This window comes from Leguminivora glycinivorella, chromosome 16 (genome assembly GCF_023078275.1).
Source record: "Leguminivora glycinivorella isolate SPB_JAAS2020 chromosome 16, LegGlyc_1.1, whole genome shotgun sequence".
In the NCBI taxonomy this organism is placed as follows: domain Eukaryota; kingdom Metazoa; phylum Arthropoda; class Insecta; order Lepidoptera; family Tortricidae; genus Leguminivora; species Leguminivora glycinivorella.
Genome location: NC_062986.1, coordinates 9,567,603 through 9,588,974, shown reverse-complemented (window position 1 = coordinate 9,588,974; position 21,372 = coordinate 9,567,603). Strand labels below are relative to the sequence as shown.

The 21,372-nt window shown below is 38.4% G+C and overlaps 2 protein-coding genes across 2 annotated transcripts; one reads left to right on the top strand and one right to left on the bottom strand.

Moving 5' to 3' along the window:
• The first annotated feature begins 3 nt into the window (after positions 1–3).
• LOC125234657 (gamma-tubulin complex component 4) lies at positions 4–12,335 on the top strand. The gene is made up of 12 exons (XM_048140992.1): positions 4–181; positions 621–756; positions 978–1,269; positions 1,571–1,748; positions 2,021–2,223; positions 2,668–2,794; positions 3,642–3,798; positions 6,004–6,144; positions 6,715–6,889; positions 7,555–7,756; positions 10,787–10,953; positions 12,150–12,335. Exons 1-12 carry the CDS (start codon positions 128–130, stop codon positions 12,307–12,309), a joined length of 1,992 nt encoding a protein of 663 aa, XP_047996949.1. The 5' UTR covers positions 4–127; the 3' UTR covers positions 12,310–12,335.
• Positions 12,336–13,075: 740 nt separating this feature from the next.
• LOC125234817 (probable protein arginine N-methyltransferase 6.1) lies at positions 13,076–21,351 on the bottom strand. The gene is made up of 6 exons (XM_048141224.1): positions 21,176–21,351; positions 20,858–21,094; positions 20,455–20,648; positions 14,865–15,076; positions 14,003–14,228; positions 13,076–13,293 (listed from the first exon to the last, which is right to left on the bottom strand). The coding sequence occupies exons 1-6, from the start codon at positions 21,218–21,220 to the stop codon at positions 13,098–13,100; spliced, it is 1,110 nt and encodes a 369-aa protein (XP_047997181.1). The 5' UTR covers positions 21,221–21,351; the 3' UTR covers positions 13,076–13,097.
• Positions 21,352–21,372: the final 21 nt, after the last annotated feature.

Below are 21,372 nucleotides of genomic sequence, written 5' to 3'. Positions count from 1 at the left end.
AACTCAAACGTCTCAAACCCAGTTTGTTAGTAAGATTCTGTTAAATATTCAACTTAGTTAATTTCATAAAGTTCTTAGTTCCTAATTATTAGGGAAGTTTCATATTCTTGAACTTGTTAAATCGAAAATGATTCATGATGCTCTTTTAGTTTTATGGGATTGTTCTCAAGCTACACAAGAGGTATGTCTACCATAAATATATTGAAACAACAATAGTAATTATTATTTATCTAATAAATTCAATTCAATAATTTTTATTTCGGAAAAAATCCATAGTGTTAGTGTACATTCCCTTAAACCTATGTTAGTTACATTTACATATTATTTATTACATCTAAAAAAAAAAAAAAAAAAAAAAAAAACTAAAACTATAATAAATTATACACTTGGCCTCTGGATTCCATATGTACACCATCCCAGTGTCTCCAGATAGCACAAGCAGGCGATTCCAACACTAGGCGCACAAGGCTGTTGGAGCTGTCTCGCACGCGACGCATCAGGGAGGCAGTTCTTTTGCGTATTATAGCACCGAAACTGTCAGTGCGGGCCTCAGCGAACATGCCTGACGCACTGCAATAACGAGGCAGTCCCAAAGACACCGAATGTTCAATTCATTTCAGACAGCGAAACACCAGCATTATGCCAATCAAGGAGATTCAGATGTGTACCATAGGATATGTGAAATTGCAAAGAGCCATCACAGGATTCAAATTTTTGTGGATAGTATGAGCTTTCATTGTAGAAAATCACACTCAGGTATGCTTTTATTTTATAGATTACGAGTTTTAGGTTTATATTAGGCAGAACCTTGAGAAAGAAAATATACTGAACTGTTTTGCTGGGTCCTCTCCTAGTGAGGTGCAGTTTTATGTACTATCAGCTGCAAAAGTGCATGGAGAAGTTATGAATGAATTCATTGATAAATTCGCCATCCACTTTTGCAGCTGATAGTACATACAAGCCAATTTTTTTTTCAGCTTCTTCTCGCACAACAGGCCTCTACGCTCAGGCATTGAGTGAAGGCATCACTGAAGTGCTCCAATCCTATAAAAAAACCCTTCTCGAAGTGGAAGGTCTGGTGATGGGAAACCATACCTACACACTCTCATTTGTTTATAGTTATGTTGAAAAATACCAAGGCCTTTTTAATACTTTGAACAAATTGATATCTACTATTAAGGAAAGGAGACTGAATGGATGCCAGATTTTGAGTTTGACTCATCAGTACATATTGAATGGTAATGAAATGGTCCATGATGCTATAATTAAGTAAGTATGTTGTTTAAACACCTATGCCACATACTCGCTAAGTAGCATAGGTACAAGTTGGGATAGGTGGATATGTAGTGTGGCCTCATTATCTGCAGAATCGTAAATTTTGAATACTATTTTTTTTAAACAGTGTGTAAAAGTCACATGGAAAATAAATTGCTTGTCATCACATGCCATATTTCCTAAGATAAAACTCATTGATTATGATGTAACAGTGGTATAATGCTTTTAATCTTTACATCACTTCACCTCCTTACTTAATTTTGTTTAATATGGTATAACTTTATTGTTCTTTCAGAATATTTGCATACATAAACAATGTATTTATGAATCAACTTTGCACCTGGTTGTTGTATGGAGAACTGAGAGACCCCTATCAGGAGTTTTTAATCATATGCAGTAGAGATGAGACTTCTGACACTTTTCTGTCTACAACTCCTTCAAGTACTAATACTGATAAGACTCTTTTGAACAGTGTAAGTATCATTATCAATGTATTCTATATACATATTGTGTTAATTACGAAAAGGGTAAACAATTCAAAAAAACATTGAGTAAGGGTCTAATAATATAAAAAAAACTATTGTAATTTTTAAATGAAAAGTACATAACAACCATAATATCAGAGTTATAAAATTGGGTCTGATAATTTGTTTGATAAATAAAATATGTAGGATTTTGTGTGTATTTAATTTAATATAAACTACAAGACTATATTTGTATAATAATTATTTACTTATGTTTCCAGTTGCAGGATGCAACTCTAGATTGTGGTTTTATATTAAATCCTAAAATGATACCACATTTCATGCCACTTTCATTAGCCCAAGAGATATTATTTATTGGTAAAACCATAATTTTGTTTGGTTTTGATCCGCAAAAGATGAAGAAGGGTATGTCAATGAAAACCCGCCCAATGCTACCTTTGAAGAAGTTTGGAGATTCTAGAAGGTAAGGTATCAAAATAAAGAAACAACCAGTCTGGCTTAGCGGGTAGTGACTGTCTGATGGTCCTGGGTTTGTATCCTATTAGACATTGTCCTGAATCCTGAGTCATCAATGTTTTCTAATATTCAAAGTATTTGTATAGTTTTCCGATTACACAGGCCTTCTTGAGCTTACTGTGGGACAGCTCATTTATGTAAGAACTAGCTTTTGCCCGCGGCTTCGCTCGCGTTAGAAAGAGACAAAAAGTAGCCTATGTCACTTTCCAAACCTTCAACTATCTCCACTTAATAAATCACGTCAATTCGTCGCTCCGTTTTGCCGTGAAAGACGGACAAACAAACAGACACACACACTTTCCCCATTTTATAATGTTAGTATGGATGCCCTGCCTATAATGTTTTTTTTTAATTGGTAAAAAAATGGCTTATTCTTTACTTTCTTTTACAGGTTTACAATTTGGGAAGATAAAGAAGCGGAATTCCATGAGAAATTACAGAAATTTAAAGATCCTGAATTATTTGAGATATATAACCTAAGAAGTGTAGTGAGGGAGATTAAAGAATGTGTTACTAAGGTAAGATTTGACACAACATACTCGTATAAATAAGTATTAACCCGTGCCTAAATACTATGTAGGTATGGTAAAGTCCCCATGTAAAACCAAAAGAATTGTTACTAGCAATTAAATTCAAAACAATCAAGATTATCCTTGCCTGCGTTGAAAGGCGCGTTGAGTTGCCGCGGTGTTCGCGTACCGAGCGCCAACGCCATCTATCGATGGCCATTTCACGAAATTGATGAGCGCTCTAAGGAACAAGGGCTCTTAACTTTGTAATGTACAGTCAACCAACCCTAGAACCCCTGGAATCCTAGGCCACTGTAGAACTATGCCATAGTGATGTTATAAATCAGGTAGTGAAATCTTGTACTGCTTGTCATTTTGACATGGTTGTAGAGTGGCCTAGGGTTCCAAATTTCCAATGGGTTGGTTGACTGTACAATATTAATTTGTAACACACTGGCTCCACCTATTCGTCCAAATGTGCGGATCGCACGATGACTCACGCTTTCGGTATGCCATATCAAGATCCATAGTAACAGATGAAGTTTTTGCATAATTTTTGCTATATTTTTTATTTTATTCGGAAAACCTACAGCTTATACTACTAAAACAAAGTTAACAATATTGCGTATCTGAAAAGCCAATTAACAGGTTTCCACAAATAGGATGCGAAGGTATTTTACTGGCTAGCACAAAACAAACAAAAAAATAATGAGATAGCAACGCTAGGACATGGTATGGGAAAATAATGAACGACGATAGGAAACAAATCTTACCATCTCGAACTCGATACGCGAATTCGATGTTTTGTAAACGCCTTTGTTTATGAAATACGTTTTTAAAATGTACTGGTTTTCAGCATCTTTGGGCAGTGGCCGTGGAGGAGGCGCAGTTGATCCACGAGCTGCGACTGATGAAGGACTTCTATCTGCTAGGCAGAGGAGAACTCTTCCTTGAACTGTTACGACTCACTGCGCATATGTTGGAGAAACCCACTACCCGAACTGGAACTAGAGGTACTTAAATAATACTAACCATCATTCGGATGCCCTTGTTCTTCTCTTCCATACCTCTATCGCCCGTCATCTCATCATTCACTTGTTTCCATTTCATATCATCTTGCACACAGTCCATCCACCTTTTCCTCGGTTTTCCTCTCCCGTTACTTCCTTCGAAATTCATTGTAATATTATACTAATATACTTTGGTAATCCTTTGATCGCCACGTCTGTAGAGTGTGGCGCGTCATTTGAAACGGTATGATTGAGAATCGATCAAAGTTAATCGGTCTCTGAATAGGACACAATGCTTTTGTGCATGTGCGGGAATGAATGTATTAATGCAGCAGAAGATGTTGTAAAGACGAAGATGGAATTTCGCTCTGAACTTTCATATATTATCTCAATTTTTTTATAACTACTACTTACCACTTGTCTGGCTACTTTGGAGCTCAACTGAACACTCACGGAGCTGACCATTTTTTTGGGGTAAGTAATACGAGATATAAGAACGTATCGTATATTACTTATAATATATATGCTCACTTTGTATAAGATTGTTCAGCATAACGTTCACTGGATATAATGCTCAAAATCGATAATATCAAATCATCTAATTTCGAAGTGATATAAAGATAAAATATCAGTGTATATAAAGATTTATGTATATAACGTTCGGGATACCTAATATTTATATCATATATTAATCAATGATTCTAACATCAAAAGGTGTAATGTTCATAATATCTAAGATCTATGTTTATAACGTTTGGGATACCTAATATTAATAACATATATTTTTCAATTAATCTAACATCAAAAGGCGTAATGTTCATTCTGTGTCTAAGATTTGAAATGCATAATAACCTAACCTAACCCACTTTCTTAGCAACGGTTTTGTGTGGGGGTCGCAGTTCTAACCTAACCTAAACCTACTTTCTTAGCAACAGTTTTGTGTGGGGGTCGCAGTTCTAACCTAACCTAAACCTACTTTCTTAGCAAGAGTTTTGTGTGGGGGTTCGCAGTTCTAACCTAACCTAAACCTACTTTCTTAGCAACAGTTTTGTGTGGGGATCGCAGTTCTAACCTAACCTAAACCTACTTTCTTAGCAACGGTTTTGTGTGGGGGTCGCAACTTTAACCTAACCTAAACCTACTTTCTTAGCAACAATTTTGTATGGGGGTGGCAGTTCTAACCTAACCTTAACATAATTTCTCAGCAACAGTTGTGTGGGGGTCGCAGTTCTAACCTAACCTAAACCTACTTTCTTAGCAACAGTTTTATGTGGGGGTCGCAGTTCTAACCTAACCTAAACCTACTTTCTTAGCAACAGTTTTGTGTGGGGGTCGCAGTTCTAACCTAACCTAAACCTACTTTCTTAGCAACAGTTTTGTGTGGGGGTCGCAGTTCTAACCTAACCTAAACCCACTTTCTTAGCAACAGTTTTGTGTGGGGGCCGCAGTTCTAACCTAACCTAAACCTACTTTCTTAGCAACCTTTTTGTGTGGGGGTCGCAGTTCTAACCTAACCTAAACCTACTTTCTTAGCAACAGTTTTGTGTGGGAGTCGCTGTTCTAACCTAACCTAAGCCTACTTTCTTAGCAACAGTTTTGTGTGGGAGTCGCTGTTCTAACCTAACCTAAGCCTACTTTCTTAGCAACAGTTTTGTGTGGGGGTCGCAGTTCTAACCTAAACCTACTTGCTTAGCAACAGTTTTGTATGGGGGTCGCAGTTCTAACCTAACCTAAACCTACTTTCTTAGCAACAGTTTTGTGTGGGGTCACAGTTCTAACCTAACCTAAACCTACTTTCTCAGCAACAGTTAAATGTTATATATGGAGAACGGTATGGTATATAAACTGATATTAAGGTAATATAATCGTTATATTAAGTAATGTTATTTATGGTGGAGGGTATACTTAGTGTATGGTATATAAACTGAAATTAGCTAATGTAAACGTTATATTAAGAAATGTTATGCATAGTGAACGGTATACGTAGTGCATGGTATATAAACTGAAATTAAGTAATGTAAACGTTATATAAAAAAACGTTATGTAAAACTAATAATATAGCAATTCAGCGATATTTCTTACAAAAGTATTGATGTTGGTGTTATATCTAACGTTCATTATTGCTGCTGAACGTTAGTAACATGAAATTATATATATTTACGTTATATCTCGTGGGACGCACCCATTTTTTTGCGATTTTGATTACAGATATGAATCACGCATTCCAACTGGCAGCAAGGTCCGTGTTTCTAAGCAACAGTGCGGACATTGAAAAGTTTAGTTTTGAACTGCCTTATGTAAAGCCGAACACCTCTGTCAACTCGACGATTACGGAGGAATCATATTCAGGTAATTTTTCCGAGGATTTGAAGTGACTAGCGAATGGTTCTAGTTAAATAACATATGTATATGGATCTCGCTGGTTGATTACTTGTCAGGGAATGGGTAATACAAATGCAGAGACCGCTTTCCATTCCTTAGTCGTCCGCACCAAAAAACTGGAGGCAACTTTTAGTGCTGAGAAATGTCTACAACGAATGTGCGCATTTTTGTTTATGACTGTTCGTAAAATGATGGAAACGGGAAGGTGGAATGGGAACAGAGAGTTATTGTGCGTACTCCTTGGAATTCATCTGAAGTTCGTTAATAGAACACCGATAACCAAGCGACTTGATGGCAATGTTCACAGTTCTTTGTCATGATTCATGACAGCCCGGTCATTGCCGAATAGTCTGACCCTATTGAGTCCAGGGCTGCCAACATATACAAGTGCTACTTGGCGGAAGTTATAGAAAAGCTGTAATATCCTAAAAAATCGGAATGTTCTAACGGTTTCACTTAGTAATTCTTGTAGAGCAAGCCGCAAGGTTCTTTACCAGAAGACTCGTGAGTGAATGTTTCTTAATACTTGTTTTGCAGCCGCCGACGGTTGGTCCAGCTTAATCCTAAAATACGACTTCAAGTGGCCTTTACATCTACTCTTCACCCCCGAAGTGCTGGCCAGATATAACGACATGTTCCGACTGCTGCTGAGAATCAAGAAGACTCAGCATGATCTGCACTCGCTGTGGAAGACTTATAAGCAGTCCTCGAAGTAAGAAAGTTTCATATTAAGACGTTCAATCCGCATTCCATCAGGCGGACCTTATGCTTGTTTGCCACCGACGTAGTATTTAAAAAAATATCTACACGGTTGGCAATCAGCGACAACAAACTTGGTTAGGTACCTGTTCTTTTCGGTGTTTTTTTTTCACAACTTTTTGTGAACTGTTCACCTGAAACAAAAACATGTAATATCATTTGGTACGGAGCGAACGATTCTCATTTTTGTTACGCACCCTTATTCCCGCTGTGCTATAAATAATTGCCAAACACAAACACGGCATCCCCACCCCACCACCATCAAAAAGAACAGGTACCAAGTTTGTTGTCGCTGATTGCCAAGCGTGTAGATATTTTTTTAAATACTACGTCGGTGGCAAACAAGCATAAGGTCCGCCTGATGGAATGCGGTCACCATCACCTATGGACGCCTGCAACTCAAGGAGTGTCACGTGCGCGTACACTCATTTTTGCTGTGTTAAGTACACAGCAAAAAAGATTGTACAAGCTCTAGGGTTTGGGTTGCCGACGACTCAAAGGACGGAACAAATTAGTTCCGTAGGTCCTTCCGTCACCAGCACACCGCACCCTTGTTGAGCTGAGTAGATGTACCATTAAAGAGAAAGAATGCCCAATAACATCCTTCTCCCTTTTCAGTTTCGCCATGTGTCAACTCCACAATAAGCTGATGTTCCTAATAAACAACCTGCAACACTACATGCAGGCTGACGTGTTGGACGCGTCCTACTCCAAGCTCGTGGATGTCGTCAATAAGACCAATGACTTTGAGAAACTGAGGAAGGCGCACGCGATTTTCCTGGCTGATGTGTTGAGTCAGTCCTTTTTGACGATAACTTCTGTAAGTATCGAGTATTATAGAGATTTACTGTCAAAGTAAAATGTGCATAGACTGCCATCTCTCGACACGGGCTTAAAACTTTTGAACCTCAGTTTTGACAATTTGGTCCAGTCAAGTGCAAAAATAAGTATCGAATAACTTTTTAACAAAAAATAAAACCGCCTTCAAAAAAAGCGTGTTACAAAACAAAAGAGAAAGAAACTAAAAAGCCAAAAATAATAAACCTTCGAATTCAGATTTCTTATCGGATTGCAATAATCTAAACATCCAAATTATAAACAAATCAATTATTTTTGTAGTCGGTACCAGACCTGTTCGTCGCCTTGCTATTTCCTGTTTGCCCCACCCAACCATACGCAGGCTGGCAAAAATTTTGAAAATCGGTCCACGCTTCTCGGAGATTCAGTCGAATTGAGAACCTCCTCCTTTTTTGAAGTCGGTTAAAAAATCGACTCAAAAATATGGTACTACGCTCTTATTACACCGGACTAAGGTGCTATGGGACATAGTTTTGAGTAAGATGTGTACACCCATATTTTTACACTTGACTGTCCATATTCTTAGCTTGATATGTGTAAAAATGTCAAATATTAATATTAGCGCCATCTAGCCGAGCGTCCCCCAAAGGTGTATAACGCCATCTATGTAGGTCACCGTACGGTCAACCGATTGGAACCCTAGGCCACTCTACAACCATGTCAAAATGACAAGCAGTAACAGATTTCTTACAATCTGATTTATAACGTCACTATGACATAGTTCTACAGTGGCCTAGGGTTCCAATTGGTTGACTGTACCTTTTGCTGTATGGTTTTGAGGTACGTTTTTTCTTAGACTTTAGCTGTCTATACGGAGTTACATATGTCTGGTAATAGGTACATTTTTGTCCTATGGGCGCTGGTCCCACCAAGTCCAAAAGAAAGTAAGCTATGGGCTAGAACAGTGGTTCTCAAACTTATTTTCCCATGGAACCCTTTTGGAAAGCAAAATATCTGACGGAACCCTTAAATTAAGTAAATAAAAAAAAGTGTATAGATCTCTTAGTCTTAAACATAATAGTAAAATCTAATTATTAGATTCTAATGTGAGGTATTACATGAAACTGTTTTTATTTTTACAATTGGGGAATGTTTGGTTTTATGGAAGAGAGTTGAAGTCGCATATCAGTCAACCAAAATTCACACGGAGCCCCCAGAGAGGTTTTGCGGAGCCCTAGGGCTCCGCGGAGCACACTTTGAGTATGGCTGGGCTAGACAAACGAACAAAAGGTGGTCGCTCCTGTGTAAATAAAAGATAGAGCGAGCGATTTAAAGCTTATCGCTCGGCGACGAACTATAACTCGCTATTTTCGCTTTTCTTTTTAACCCCCGACGCAAAAACGGAGGGGTGTTATAAGTTTGACGTGTCTGTCTGTCCGTCTGTCTGTCTGTCTGTCTGTGTGTGTGTCTGTCTGTGGCATCGTAGCTCCCGAACGGATGAACCGATTTAGATTTAGTTATTTTTGTCTGAAAGCTGAGTTAGTCGGGAGTGTTCTTAGCCATGTTTCATGAAAATCGGTCTAGTATGTCGCAGTCGGGGGTTTTTTCAAAATTTTAATTTTGTGGTTAGGTTAGTGTTCGATTTTATCACCGATGTCTCATCGCTTACTCGCTTTTGGTGAGACCAATGCCTTAAAACTACAATAGTTATTTGTTATACAAGGGGGCAAAGTTGTATTTTAACGCCGAGTGTGGAATTGAAAAACGAGCAAGTGAAAGGATCCTATAGTTGAACCACGAGCGAAGCGAGTAGGTTCGAAATAGAATCCTGAACTTGCGAGTTTTTTAACACACATACATCAGTAAAATACATTTGCACCCGAGTGTAACACAAAACTTTCGTCACTATAGCGAGGAAACTACAACGCAAAAAATGCGTTTATCACTGCTTCCAGTAGTTCCACAGGTGGTAAATCATCTTTATTACTAGATTCACCTACTTTTATCAATTTTAAAGCAGTTAATTTGACTTTATTCAAGGACAAATTACTTTACCCACTAGTGGATAAAATGCGTTTTTACCCGCTGGTATTAAAGGACAAAATACGTGTTTCCGAGCTAGTGAGGGGAAAAGAATATGAAATAGCAACTTTTACAAACGTTGGTAACTTTGAAAGGTTTGCATAGATGGCGCCATCGTAGCTTGCCGACGTATTGCTTAGTGCTTTTTAACCCCCGACGCAAAAACGACGGTGTGTTATAAGTTTGACGTGTCTGTCTGTGTGTGTGTCTGTCTGTGGCATCGTAGTTCCCGAACGGATGAACCGATTTAGATTTAATTTTTTTTGTTTGAAAGCTGAGTTAGTTGGGAGTGTTCTTAGCCATGTTTCATGAAAATCGGTCCACTATGTCGGGGGTTTTTCAGAATTTTATTTTTTCCGCACTAGTTCGCAAAGTAGTAGGTACATTACATTACTTATCACGTCGAATCTTTCAAGAGCTATATGTACCTACTGTAAAACGTACGATACACGTACGAAGATGGAATTCGTATCTCGTGTCGATTTAAAAAACACATCTCTCGGTCGTGTTTCGAATTTCTACTTTTCCGCATTTATATACTAGTAATGTATTTTTTTCTTTGACAGATTTGATTATAACCTAACCACAAAATTAAAATTTTGAAAAAACCCCCGACCGCGACGTAGCAGACCGATTTTCATGAAACATGGCTAAGAACACTCCCGACTAACTCAGCTTTCAGACAAAAAAACTAAATCTAAATCGGTTCATCCGTTCGGGAGCTACGATGCCACAGACACACACAGACAGACAGAAAGACACGTCAAACTTATAACACCCCGTCGTTTTTGCGTCGGGGGTTAAAAATGTTCGCTCATTTTATTTAAAACCTTCTTTCAGTCACCAAACAGCGAGTACTTCGATTCGGACACAGACACAGACAGACAGACACGTCAAACTTATAACACCCCGTCGTTTTTGCGTCGGGGGTTAAAAATGTTCGCTCATTTTATTTAAAAACTTGTTTCAGTCACCAAACAGCGAATACTCCGATTCGGACACAACAGACTCGATCAACAACCCGGTCTTCTGCAACATTATGGAGCTGCTCAAACTGTGCCATTCCTTCTGCAGCATGACCAGCTCTGTTAACGACAAGGAGTCTGAAGACTATTATATTAGGGGATACTCTGAAAGGTATGTGAGCTTTCTTTATGACACAGTATAATAAAGAGTACTATCGTACAGTCAAGTGTAAAAATATGGGTGCGTACATCTTATCAAAAATATGTCCCATAGCACTTTATGTCGGCGGAATAAGGTCTCGGTACATATTTTTGAGCGGATAAAATCGATACGTATTTTTGCACTTGACTGTACAGTATGGCCACTTCTGCTCCCCGCTGAAAGTACCGCCCACCTTCTCTCGGTTACCGTCTGTCAAAAACGCGAACAGTCGACCTGTCATATGTCACTCATACAAGCATGGTACGCGTTCACCTACACGAGCTTAGAATGTGTGTTAGGACGCCTCTTTCATATATTTGATCGCCAGTGTCCGAGATGTGAATGACAACATGTACGCATACTGCCTGTAGCTTACTAGCCTAAGAAGTCAAAATACTTCTAAACTCATTAAATGAAGATAAAAAAAACCGGCCAATCCGGCGTTAATTTCCCGTATTTTTTCAAGTTCAAAATAATTTTCCTAGAAAGTCTTTATAAAGTTCTACTTTTGTATTTTTTCATATTTTTTAAACTTATGGGGGGGGGGGGGGGGGGGGGGGACCTTTGGAGTGATTATTTCCGAAAATATTAACAATATCCGATAATGATCTTCCTAAACCCATATTAATTTTTCAATACCTATCCAACAATATATCACACGTTAGGGTTGAATTGAAAAAAAAATCCTCCCCATCTACCTGTAGAGGGGGTACCTACCCTACTAAAACATTTTTTTGCAATTTCTCGGCGTTTCTCTGATTGATATACATATTAGCACCAAATTTCAGCTTTCTAGTGCTAACGGTTGCTGAGATTATCCGCGGACGGACGGACGGACAGACATACATGGCGAAACTATTCCTAGTTGACTACGGAACCCTAAAAAGAAATACATGCAACTGCATATGAAGGGGCCAAACTGTTACAAATCTGTACTCTACTTTTAATCTCGACTCTGGTAATTTGTTTATTTCAACGGCTCTGGCAGTCTAGCACAACTTGCGTTCTTGCTCGCGACCTCGCGAGTCTATATCAAGCGAATTTTAAGTGTGGAATGGCAAGTTACTTGAGTGCTATACTGTCTGACGGCTTTAAAAAGTTTACAGTCCCGCGATCATGCTGCTTTAAAATATGCGGCGCTGTAATGTTGTTGTTTTTGTTTTCAGATTCAACAAACTAGTGAAGCAGCTGATGCAACTTCTGCTATCACTGAGAGACCGACCTTGCGGCATTTACCTCGCTCGTTTATTGATGCGACTGGATTATAACAGATGGTTGAGCGGAGAGGCGCAGCTTACTCAATCTCTCACTAATATGCTACGATAATGGGATAAAACTATAAATTGTGCCTGTGTGGTGACGGGTTAAGAATTTCACCACGCCCTTTCTTCCCGTGGGTGTCGTAGAAGGCGACTATGGGATATGGGTTAAATTGTGGCGTAGGCGAGAGGCTGGCAACCTGTCACTGCAATGCCACAGTTTCGTTTTCTTTCAACCCCTTATTTGCCAAGAGTGGCACTGAAGCTTCAGTAGTTTCATGTGCTCTGCCTACCCCTTTATGGGATACAGGCGTGACTGTATGTATGTATGTATTGTTGCTAATAGAAAATAATATGCAAACTTAGGGATGGCACGGTGAACTAATATGAGGAATGAGTGTACTTTAACGAGACACAAGTAACACTGCCATATTACTGCCGAATATTGAATCTATTAATCATATACCTAATATTAAAAAAAAATCACGTCATGTCGCTTTTTGCCGTGAAAGACGGACTAATGACATGTTTTATAATATATCTCCTATTAAAATTACCATGCGAAAATGGATGTTGATGTATTCTCGTGCAAATTTGTTCCAAATGGTCCCCAATGATTTATTTCTACAATTGTATTAAGAGTATACATGTGATCTGCCGAGAAAAAGCACAGCCTCGGCCGAGGCACATCTACTTTGGCCATTTGCCGCGCGAGGGAATACCCTCATTTCGCTCGAGAAAATCTAAATTTGGGAATATTTGCGACGTTACTCACTCTTTGTGGACCTATTGTTTACTGAATGTGGTTCTATACTAAAAAAAATAAAGAAGTATTCATATCAAAACCTTTTTATTTCAGCTATCCCCCGCCTCCATATCATCGTCAATGTCCTCTTCCACCAAACCGCCCGACGCCAGATTGACTTGTGCGGCGTTTTGCTGCGATTGGCTCATGAACGTTTTTATTAGGATGCATTTCGTCATGTCACAGGAGCAGGGTAGCGGGTGTTCGACTTCGTTGGGGTCTTGCATTGTTAGCTGGAGGTTGTATCTGAAATAATGAGAATTAATATTAAACCAACTTCACAATACACAAAACAACTTCGGCGTTGTCGTCACTTTCCGTCAGGTGCGATTAAGGTCAATCATTGGTCAGTTTATAATAATAATAAAAAAAACCTTTGAACGCTTTACGTCACAAAAACTTTAGAGAACAATATCGCGGATTGCGATCGAATGTAAACCTCGCTTCTGGTTAATTTGACAGCGTAGGCCTGGCCATAACTTGTGCGTGGCTTTTAAGACAAGATTGGTTACGAAGACTATAGGTGTGGTTATGATGTTCAAATTACATGCCATTTAATATCATTTGTGATTTAACCTGGGTTTGCTCTTGACCATAGGCCAAGGAATACATAAACATACATAGACATTTTATTAAAAACATAAATATTACACGTTCATGAATTATTTAACAGCAACTTAAGAAAATTAGTGCAATTATTATAGGTAGCTAAAGATTTGAAAGTTGAAATTGATAGCAATGTTTGGCAATAACTATAGTTTTATATATGTATATAAGTATTTATATATTATATATATCGTTGTCTGAGTACCCACAACACAAGCCTTCTTGAGCTTACCGTGGGCCTCAGTCAATCTGTGTAAGAATGTCCTATAATATTTATTTATTAACATATGTCTAGTTAGTTACAGGGTAATGCACACATAGTCATGGGTGTCCCTTATATATTTTTTACCTTCTCCCATTCAACTGGTCCCTATTCATATCGAGTTGAAACGCAATAGGCTCTGCTGCCTCCACCTCCTGTTGATCTGGCAGTACAATAACAGTCTGTTTCCAATGGGTCTCCGGGCTAGAAGGACTAGTGCTTAGCACTTCTCTGCCAACTTCACTGGATAGCTCGGGGAATGTGCAATCAAACCATACGCAGATGCCTTGGTAGGATCCTTCTTTGCTAGCAGCTGTAAAGATTAAAAATTTTACGTTAGTTCATACGCGCTATAGTACGCGTTAGTCATCTTTTCGCAATTTTTTTGAGAATGAATTTTTATGCTCTGAAAGGACTGAAAGGTAAATAGTAGAAAAAGAGACCAATAAACAATTTTGAAGTAGCCGCTAAAATATTGAAAATTGGCGATTTTTAACGCTATTTTCGCAATTTTTGTAGTTTCTTGTAATAATATGTATCAATAATGTATACTGAGTGCCTGTATTGATTTATATGTTACTTAGCATTTTGATCCAGATATCTTGGCTGGTTAAGTGGTGGACATCAAAATATAGTCTACATAGTGGTTGTAAAATTTAGTCAAACATAATTTTAACTTTTTATATTTTTATAATGAATGAGATTTGAATTAGTATTTATTTACACTTTCGCAACCAAGAACCCGACTGGTTCTAAACCCAACTGGGCACTCATAAACTTTGCTCAGATGCCAGAGAACCCGCTGGGCGGGTTCACGCCATACAAGCGCGCGGTTATAAATTACGACCTGTGCGCTGATCTGACGTAGTGCGCCATTTTTTTTCTGGTACTGAATGTGTTAATTGTTATAAAAAAAATCATTATTCTATTCTGCTCAGTGCTCACATACCAACAACATGCTGTATGCTGTATGAATCCAAATCTTCCGGCATATCTTCCTTCAAATTGATCCAGGCCATAGCCACCTCCTCTCCCAGGAGCTCATCAGCTCCGATGGTCAGGACCTCTGGCTTGTTGCACTTACTCGCTCGAAGCTGCTTGCCGAATGCTGACATTGAGACTCCATACACATTGTCCCATTTTTGGTACAATGATTTAACACTGAAATGTTTTTCTTGGATCAATATGCTTTCTGTGTAATTCAACAGACAGCATAGCTAACATGAGAAAGTACTACATCATCCTCCTTGTGTTATACCAGCATTTGCCACGGCTCATGGCTACAACTAATCCCAAGATTTGTATAGGCACTAGTTTTTACGAAAGCGGCTGCCATCTGACCTAGTAACCCTTTAAACCCAAAGGGTAACTAGGTCTAACATTTGAAAGTACTTCAGACACAAAAAAAGAATGAAATTAAGTTATTTTTTTCAGCTTTTATTCAAACTTTGGGTCAACAGAGAATATATTTCTAAGAAACGAAGGGTGCAGTATTAATAGGTTGTTAATGTTCTAAGATTGATTATGTTTATAATATATGATCAAACGAGCTTCGCAAGCGAAGTTCGATCGATATTATATGACTCGCTTCATTGGAAGATATAATTATTAAGTTTACATTATTGTAGTTTATTTAATCTACTGGCAACATATTGCACGCTTATTTTAGAGATTTATAAAAAATAAGTATTTCAATTGCCTCTAAACCCCACCCTCAGGTCGGTGTCAACCGGCGGTGGCAACCTCATTATTTTCAGAGATTATTCCAAGCAAAACTTTGGAATCTGGGTGTATCGGGAGGGAGGGTAATTATATCTTCCAATGAAGCGAGTCATATAATATCGATCGAACTTCGCTTGCGAAGCTCGTTTGATCATATATTATATTTCCTCGCTTCATTGTTCGATATAATTATTAAGTTTACATTATTGTAGTTGTTTAGAGACAAAGTTTTGCGTATGGCAATTGTGAAAACAAAATTAAATATTTATCATTCAATTTTGTTGCATAATTATTACTAAACAACTAGCAATTACATAGTTATGTAATTTATACACAAGATCAGTCTTATTCAGTAACACAGTTCATAATTAATTATAGCAAACTGATCTTGCAAATAGGTCAACTATTTGACGATGGCAGAATTTAGGAAATATTTGCGAGGTTGAGGTCCAACCCGCAGTTTTTTTGATAATGTCAAACATTGACCCCTGCCGAAACGGCAGTAGACGTGGTAGCATGGCGAGTGCCTGTGTGCACTAAATGTTGCCACGTCCATCCCGATCTCCGCTAGTACTTGTTTTATCCACCTGCTTATTGACTGTGCCATCGCGTCCCTGTGAGGGCGCTTCGCAGTTAATAAGAGGTGTTCTGAGTTCGGAGGCCCTTTTATCGCTTGTTAGAGTAAGATACTCGCGAAGGACCGAAGTCGCGTGACACGTTTCTTTAAGGTACGAAAGGAACAGTATAAGTATGTCGGGGCAGATGGTTATATCTGACACGATAATTTTTACCCCATTTGGGTAGTGTATATTCACTCATTTAATCAGTAAGAATGTTGGCACGCGATGGGCAGTGCATAATGCCAATAATACGACAAGCTTTTTAGTAACTAGGTAATCTGCTCTATAGTCGTATTTGGATACCATTCATCAATGTAATCCAATACTATTTTTGGATCCCAAGAGTAATTATATTTTGGAAAAATAGGTCTCATTTTAAATGTGCGTTTTAACAAACGTTTAACATGTTCTTTTTTTTTTTTATTTTTTTTTGTCCTGAGAAACAGGGATAATGCTGACCTTATGATTGTTTATGGATCCATAATATGACGATCCTGCGTTAAACTGGTCCGTTAAAAATCTTAGAATCAACTTAATCGAACTACTAAAAAGGTTTTGATCGAGTTGTGATCAAAATGTCCACCATAGTTTAAACCACGTTTAAACGAAACGTTATATTGCTGAATGGTATTTTTAGAAATAGATGCGATCACATGAAGTTTCCTCAGATAACCTTTACCGGAGAGCACCGCTGCACCCAGGAGAAGGCGCTTGTGGAACGGATTCCTGGTGCTGTGATCAGAACAGACCTTATGTTCTTCGGGGCTCATGTAAATAATATCGGATTTTACTAGTGACATTAACAAAGGAAACTACGCTTGGGATTGCCAGACGGGGAAGCTAAACTTCCTGTTACTTTGTCATAAATTATCTTTTTTTTAAAGATTTTAAAATGATCGGCAATGGAGGAAAACTGTAAAAGTCTAGTGTAAAAGCATCTACAGCTGATGCATCTGGGTCTTTCCACCATGATAAGTAAGTGTACATTTGGCATTGGAGCGAGAAGAGAAAAGATCAATATCAGGCTCACCAGCAGTATACATTATGCGTAGCAGTATAAACGCTTCATGAGATAGTTCCCATTCAGTATCGAGATTCACATTTCGTGATACCCGGTCTACTTCTATATTGTTTTTCGTATATTTAATATTTATATACGATGCAAAAAAACCAAAGGTTTAGCTTCTTCGCACCACTGCCAAATCCGTCTGAAAGGGTCGGTCAAATTTCGAAATTGAACGCTGCCCATGCGATTTTCATCGCTTATATCAGTTATAGCTTTCGTATTGTCTATACGAATTAATATAAAACAGTCACAACGACGGTCATTAAAGAAATATTAAGAGGTAAACATACTGCTAACATTTCCAATTGGTTTATGTGGAAAGCTTTTTCCTCGGATCTCGACGCTCCGTGTGCAAGAGAATATAATATTCATCCCCCAGTTCGGATCATTTAATATTAGTTTCGGTAATTTAATTTTCTTACTATAGTTTGGGTCGCGTTGCAAGGCTAGAAATTTTTGGCGTTCTAGAATTTTAGTATATAGCCACCCAAATTTAGCTGCAGGGCATGCGTCAATAAGTACTCCGATCAGTTGAGATAATTCTCTAACGGAACAAGAGTGTAGTGACAGAGATTTTCTAACCATCACGTCGATTTTTCTCTCATTTTTCCCGTAGGTAAAAAAATCGACTGAGTTGAACATAAAACCTAAGTCTCGACAAACCTGTCGCGGTTTTAATGTCCTATTAGTATAGTTTATGACAAAGCACAAGCATTCTAGTAGGTTAACGTTTACGTTTCGTAAACACTCTACATAAGAGTACCCGACACATAAAATACCGCGCTAAAAAAGACCATAAGACAAAGCCGTAAATTCATTTAAGTTAATAAACTAGGGTTTTCATCTTCAAAATGGACGCTCAGATATTTGCGGCACTGTCTCGCAATAAGAATCAGTGGGTAAGCTTCCTTCAAATCAACTGTAGCCATGAAGCTACCTGTTATATAAGCTTAACAGTTGGTCTGTGGTTTTCCATTTTGAAATGTTCTCTAGGAATAAATTTGTTCAGCTTTTCGAGATTTGGAATAAAACGTTTGGTGTCACTACATTTTTGTGACAAAAACGTTCTCGAAATAAACTGGTCATGCTGTGGGATGCAAGGGACAACTGCATCCAGCTGAATTAAATTTTGGACGTACCTCCATAACGGCTTTTTCACTACTTGCCCAATTTATTTGGGGTACAACGTCTTGAAAAACCGGACGTTCAAAAGTTACCGAGCAACCGTTTTTAAGCGAATCTAAAATAACTTCATTTGATGTTATTTTTGACCAGCAATCATAAAAAATATTTTATTTTACCAGCGTGAGGTAACTGACTCATTGTTGAGGAGTGGCACGGGGCTTGCCCTGGCCTGCTGGTCTGGCTGGAGGGTTCGGGGTTGGTTGACTGCTGTCCTTCTCTGGGCTCCCCCCCCCCCCGCCGTTTTCGACTGGTAACGAGGAAGGCCTGACCCGTTTCCCTGAAACTGGTATTGGTTGCGCGCCGACGTTGTTGTCGAAGTTGATGGAGCCGTGTTGCTCTTTCCCGAATATACAGACTTTTTTATCTGTAGCCATTGTTTCTCAATTACTTTTGAGGCTTTTATTTTTTCCGGGAGTTTACTTCCATAGAGTAAATCGCCCGCATCTTGAATTATGGTCAAGAAGGGTTTTTATAACCTGGGTGTGACAAGCCTTGTACGTGCTTGGGTTTTGCAATAATGCAAGTCTGATAAGATGCGACAACTGTCGCTTAACAGCTTGGTAGCAGTGATCTTATATATCATCAGACGTCAATAGAACAGTAATAGCTCGGTTTATGGCTGTAATGCCTACACCCAACTGGCAGCTGCCACAAACAGCATGGCTGTAATGGCCGCAGAAATTTCTGCATGAAGCATCTAAATGCTTAAAAAAACGTACAATTTTCGGAGATAAGGTATTCTTTTAATATCTTATCCTTCAAATCTTTGGTAAACCCTTGCGGACTAATGATAACCAAGGGGAGGCTAAGTTACCGTGAATTTTTCCCCAAATATGGGTGTATGGTCGGTATATAGCCTCACCTAAACGCGGTAACCAGGTCTGGGTCCAAATCAGGTACTTTTGGAGCTGAATTTTCAGGAGTTGAGCCTGGCGCCGTACCCGCAGGGTGTTGCGTCTTCAGGTAAGATCTCCGGAACATTCTCGATGTATGGAGAATTCGAGTCCTGGTAATCGAGTTGGTTGTCCGAATGTACCATTTCGGTCTCCGTGACTTCTTGTTCGAGAAAGCAACGGTGCTTTCTGAACAGAACAAAAACCAAGCCATAATTTAGTTTTATAAAAACTAAAATAAAAATAGTACCAAAATTGTGGGTACACTGAGAGAAAATACAACCAGTTTCATGTTCGTTCAACAAATTTTTTGGTTAAAATAGCACCTACGTGCTCTTTGGTTCAGACAACAAGCTACTTGTCATTTGAATCGGCAATATATTTGAATCAACAAGTCGATTTTATAAAAACAACTTGACACATATTGTTTTAAACATACGTTTGGCTGATTCAAACGGATAAACCACAACAAGTCGAACTTGTTGAATTCACAATGCAAATTTCTCTCGGTGTAGATTTCACCCATATGCGCGAATGCGCGTCTTACTTAGTGTTATCTCGCGGATAACATTCAGTAACTAATGTTCATATCAACATGTGTTCGTAATAGAATCACCATGTCTTACATGAGTTATGCCTTCGTGTTGACTCACGGTCAACCCCCAGGCTCGCGTCTTGTTAAAAGTACGCGTTGTGTGATCATCCGTAGATGATGATAAAAATACTAGTCCACTGTTTTTCTTGGTCAGTGCGTTTTACGCTTTGGCATTGCCAACGACCAAGATAAACTTAGTATCAAAAGATAGTGCAGTGGACGCGTGCGTCTGTTGCCGTGCACGAAAAAATAATGAGGTTGCCACCGCCGGTTGACACCGACCTGAGGGTGGGGTTTAGAGGCAATTGAAATGCTTATTTTTTATAAATCTCTAAAATAAGCGTGCAATATGTTGCCAGTAGATTAAATAAACTACAATAATGTAAACTTAATAATTATATCGAACAATGAAGCGAGGAAATATAATCAGGTTGTTATTATGAATCTATATTCCTTACCTACATGGAGCTACATAAATAGTAGCAGTTTCTGGAAACATCTCCCCACCTTCCTTCAAGAACTTGTGCCTGGCAAATAGCACAGAATCCAGCATGCCTTCATGCAAGAGATAGAAACCCATCCACTCAGATACTAAGGCATCTACTTTGATGTTGTTGGGTAGAACCACATCTTCTACTTTACTGTGTATCACCTGGAAGAAAAATAAGTAAGACACATTAATGTACCCAAAATAAAATTGGCTTTGTAAATATTTGTTTAAAGAAAAAACTTCCGACTGTTAATGATTATAGAAAAGTATTTTAAAATAAAGAGTAGGGGCAAGACTTTTTTTTTATCAGAAGAGATTTAAAATAAAAGAAAAATGTTCCTCACAGTTTTTTTTTTAAGTATTCAAATTACCTCAATGACTTCTTCAAACTTATTCTCCTTGACAATGTCCTTAGCTACACTAGCAAGACTGCTTGCTTCAACAGCGTACACTTTCTTCGCTCCAGCTTGGGCGCAAAATATGGAAAGAATTCCTGTACCACAGCCCACATCCATAACAACTTTGTCTTTGAAGTAGGCTTTATTGTCCAATATGGCTTTCTGATAGGCACGTGTTCGAGGCTCATCGTCAATCATTAACCTGTGAACCTGATTTTAAAATATTTTAATAAGTTTTTACGGAATTATTATCGATTTTTGAGAAGTAAAAAGTACAGTAGAAGAGGTAACCTCGAAGTCTTCGTAGCTGCAAAAGTAATCTTCTTGAGTGTCCATTTTGAGCAAGTTTTCTTAAAATCTTCTAAGGTAAATAAAAGTAGGTTTCAAAAGAATAATTAACTTAGAAACTTGAAATCCTTGCCCTGTTTATTCGAAAAACATAACCAATTGTTTTGGTATGATTGTCATTTGTCAAAGAAGCGAAATGT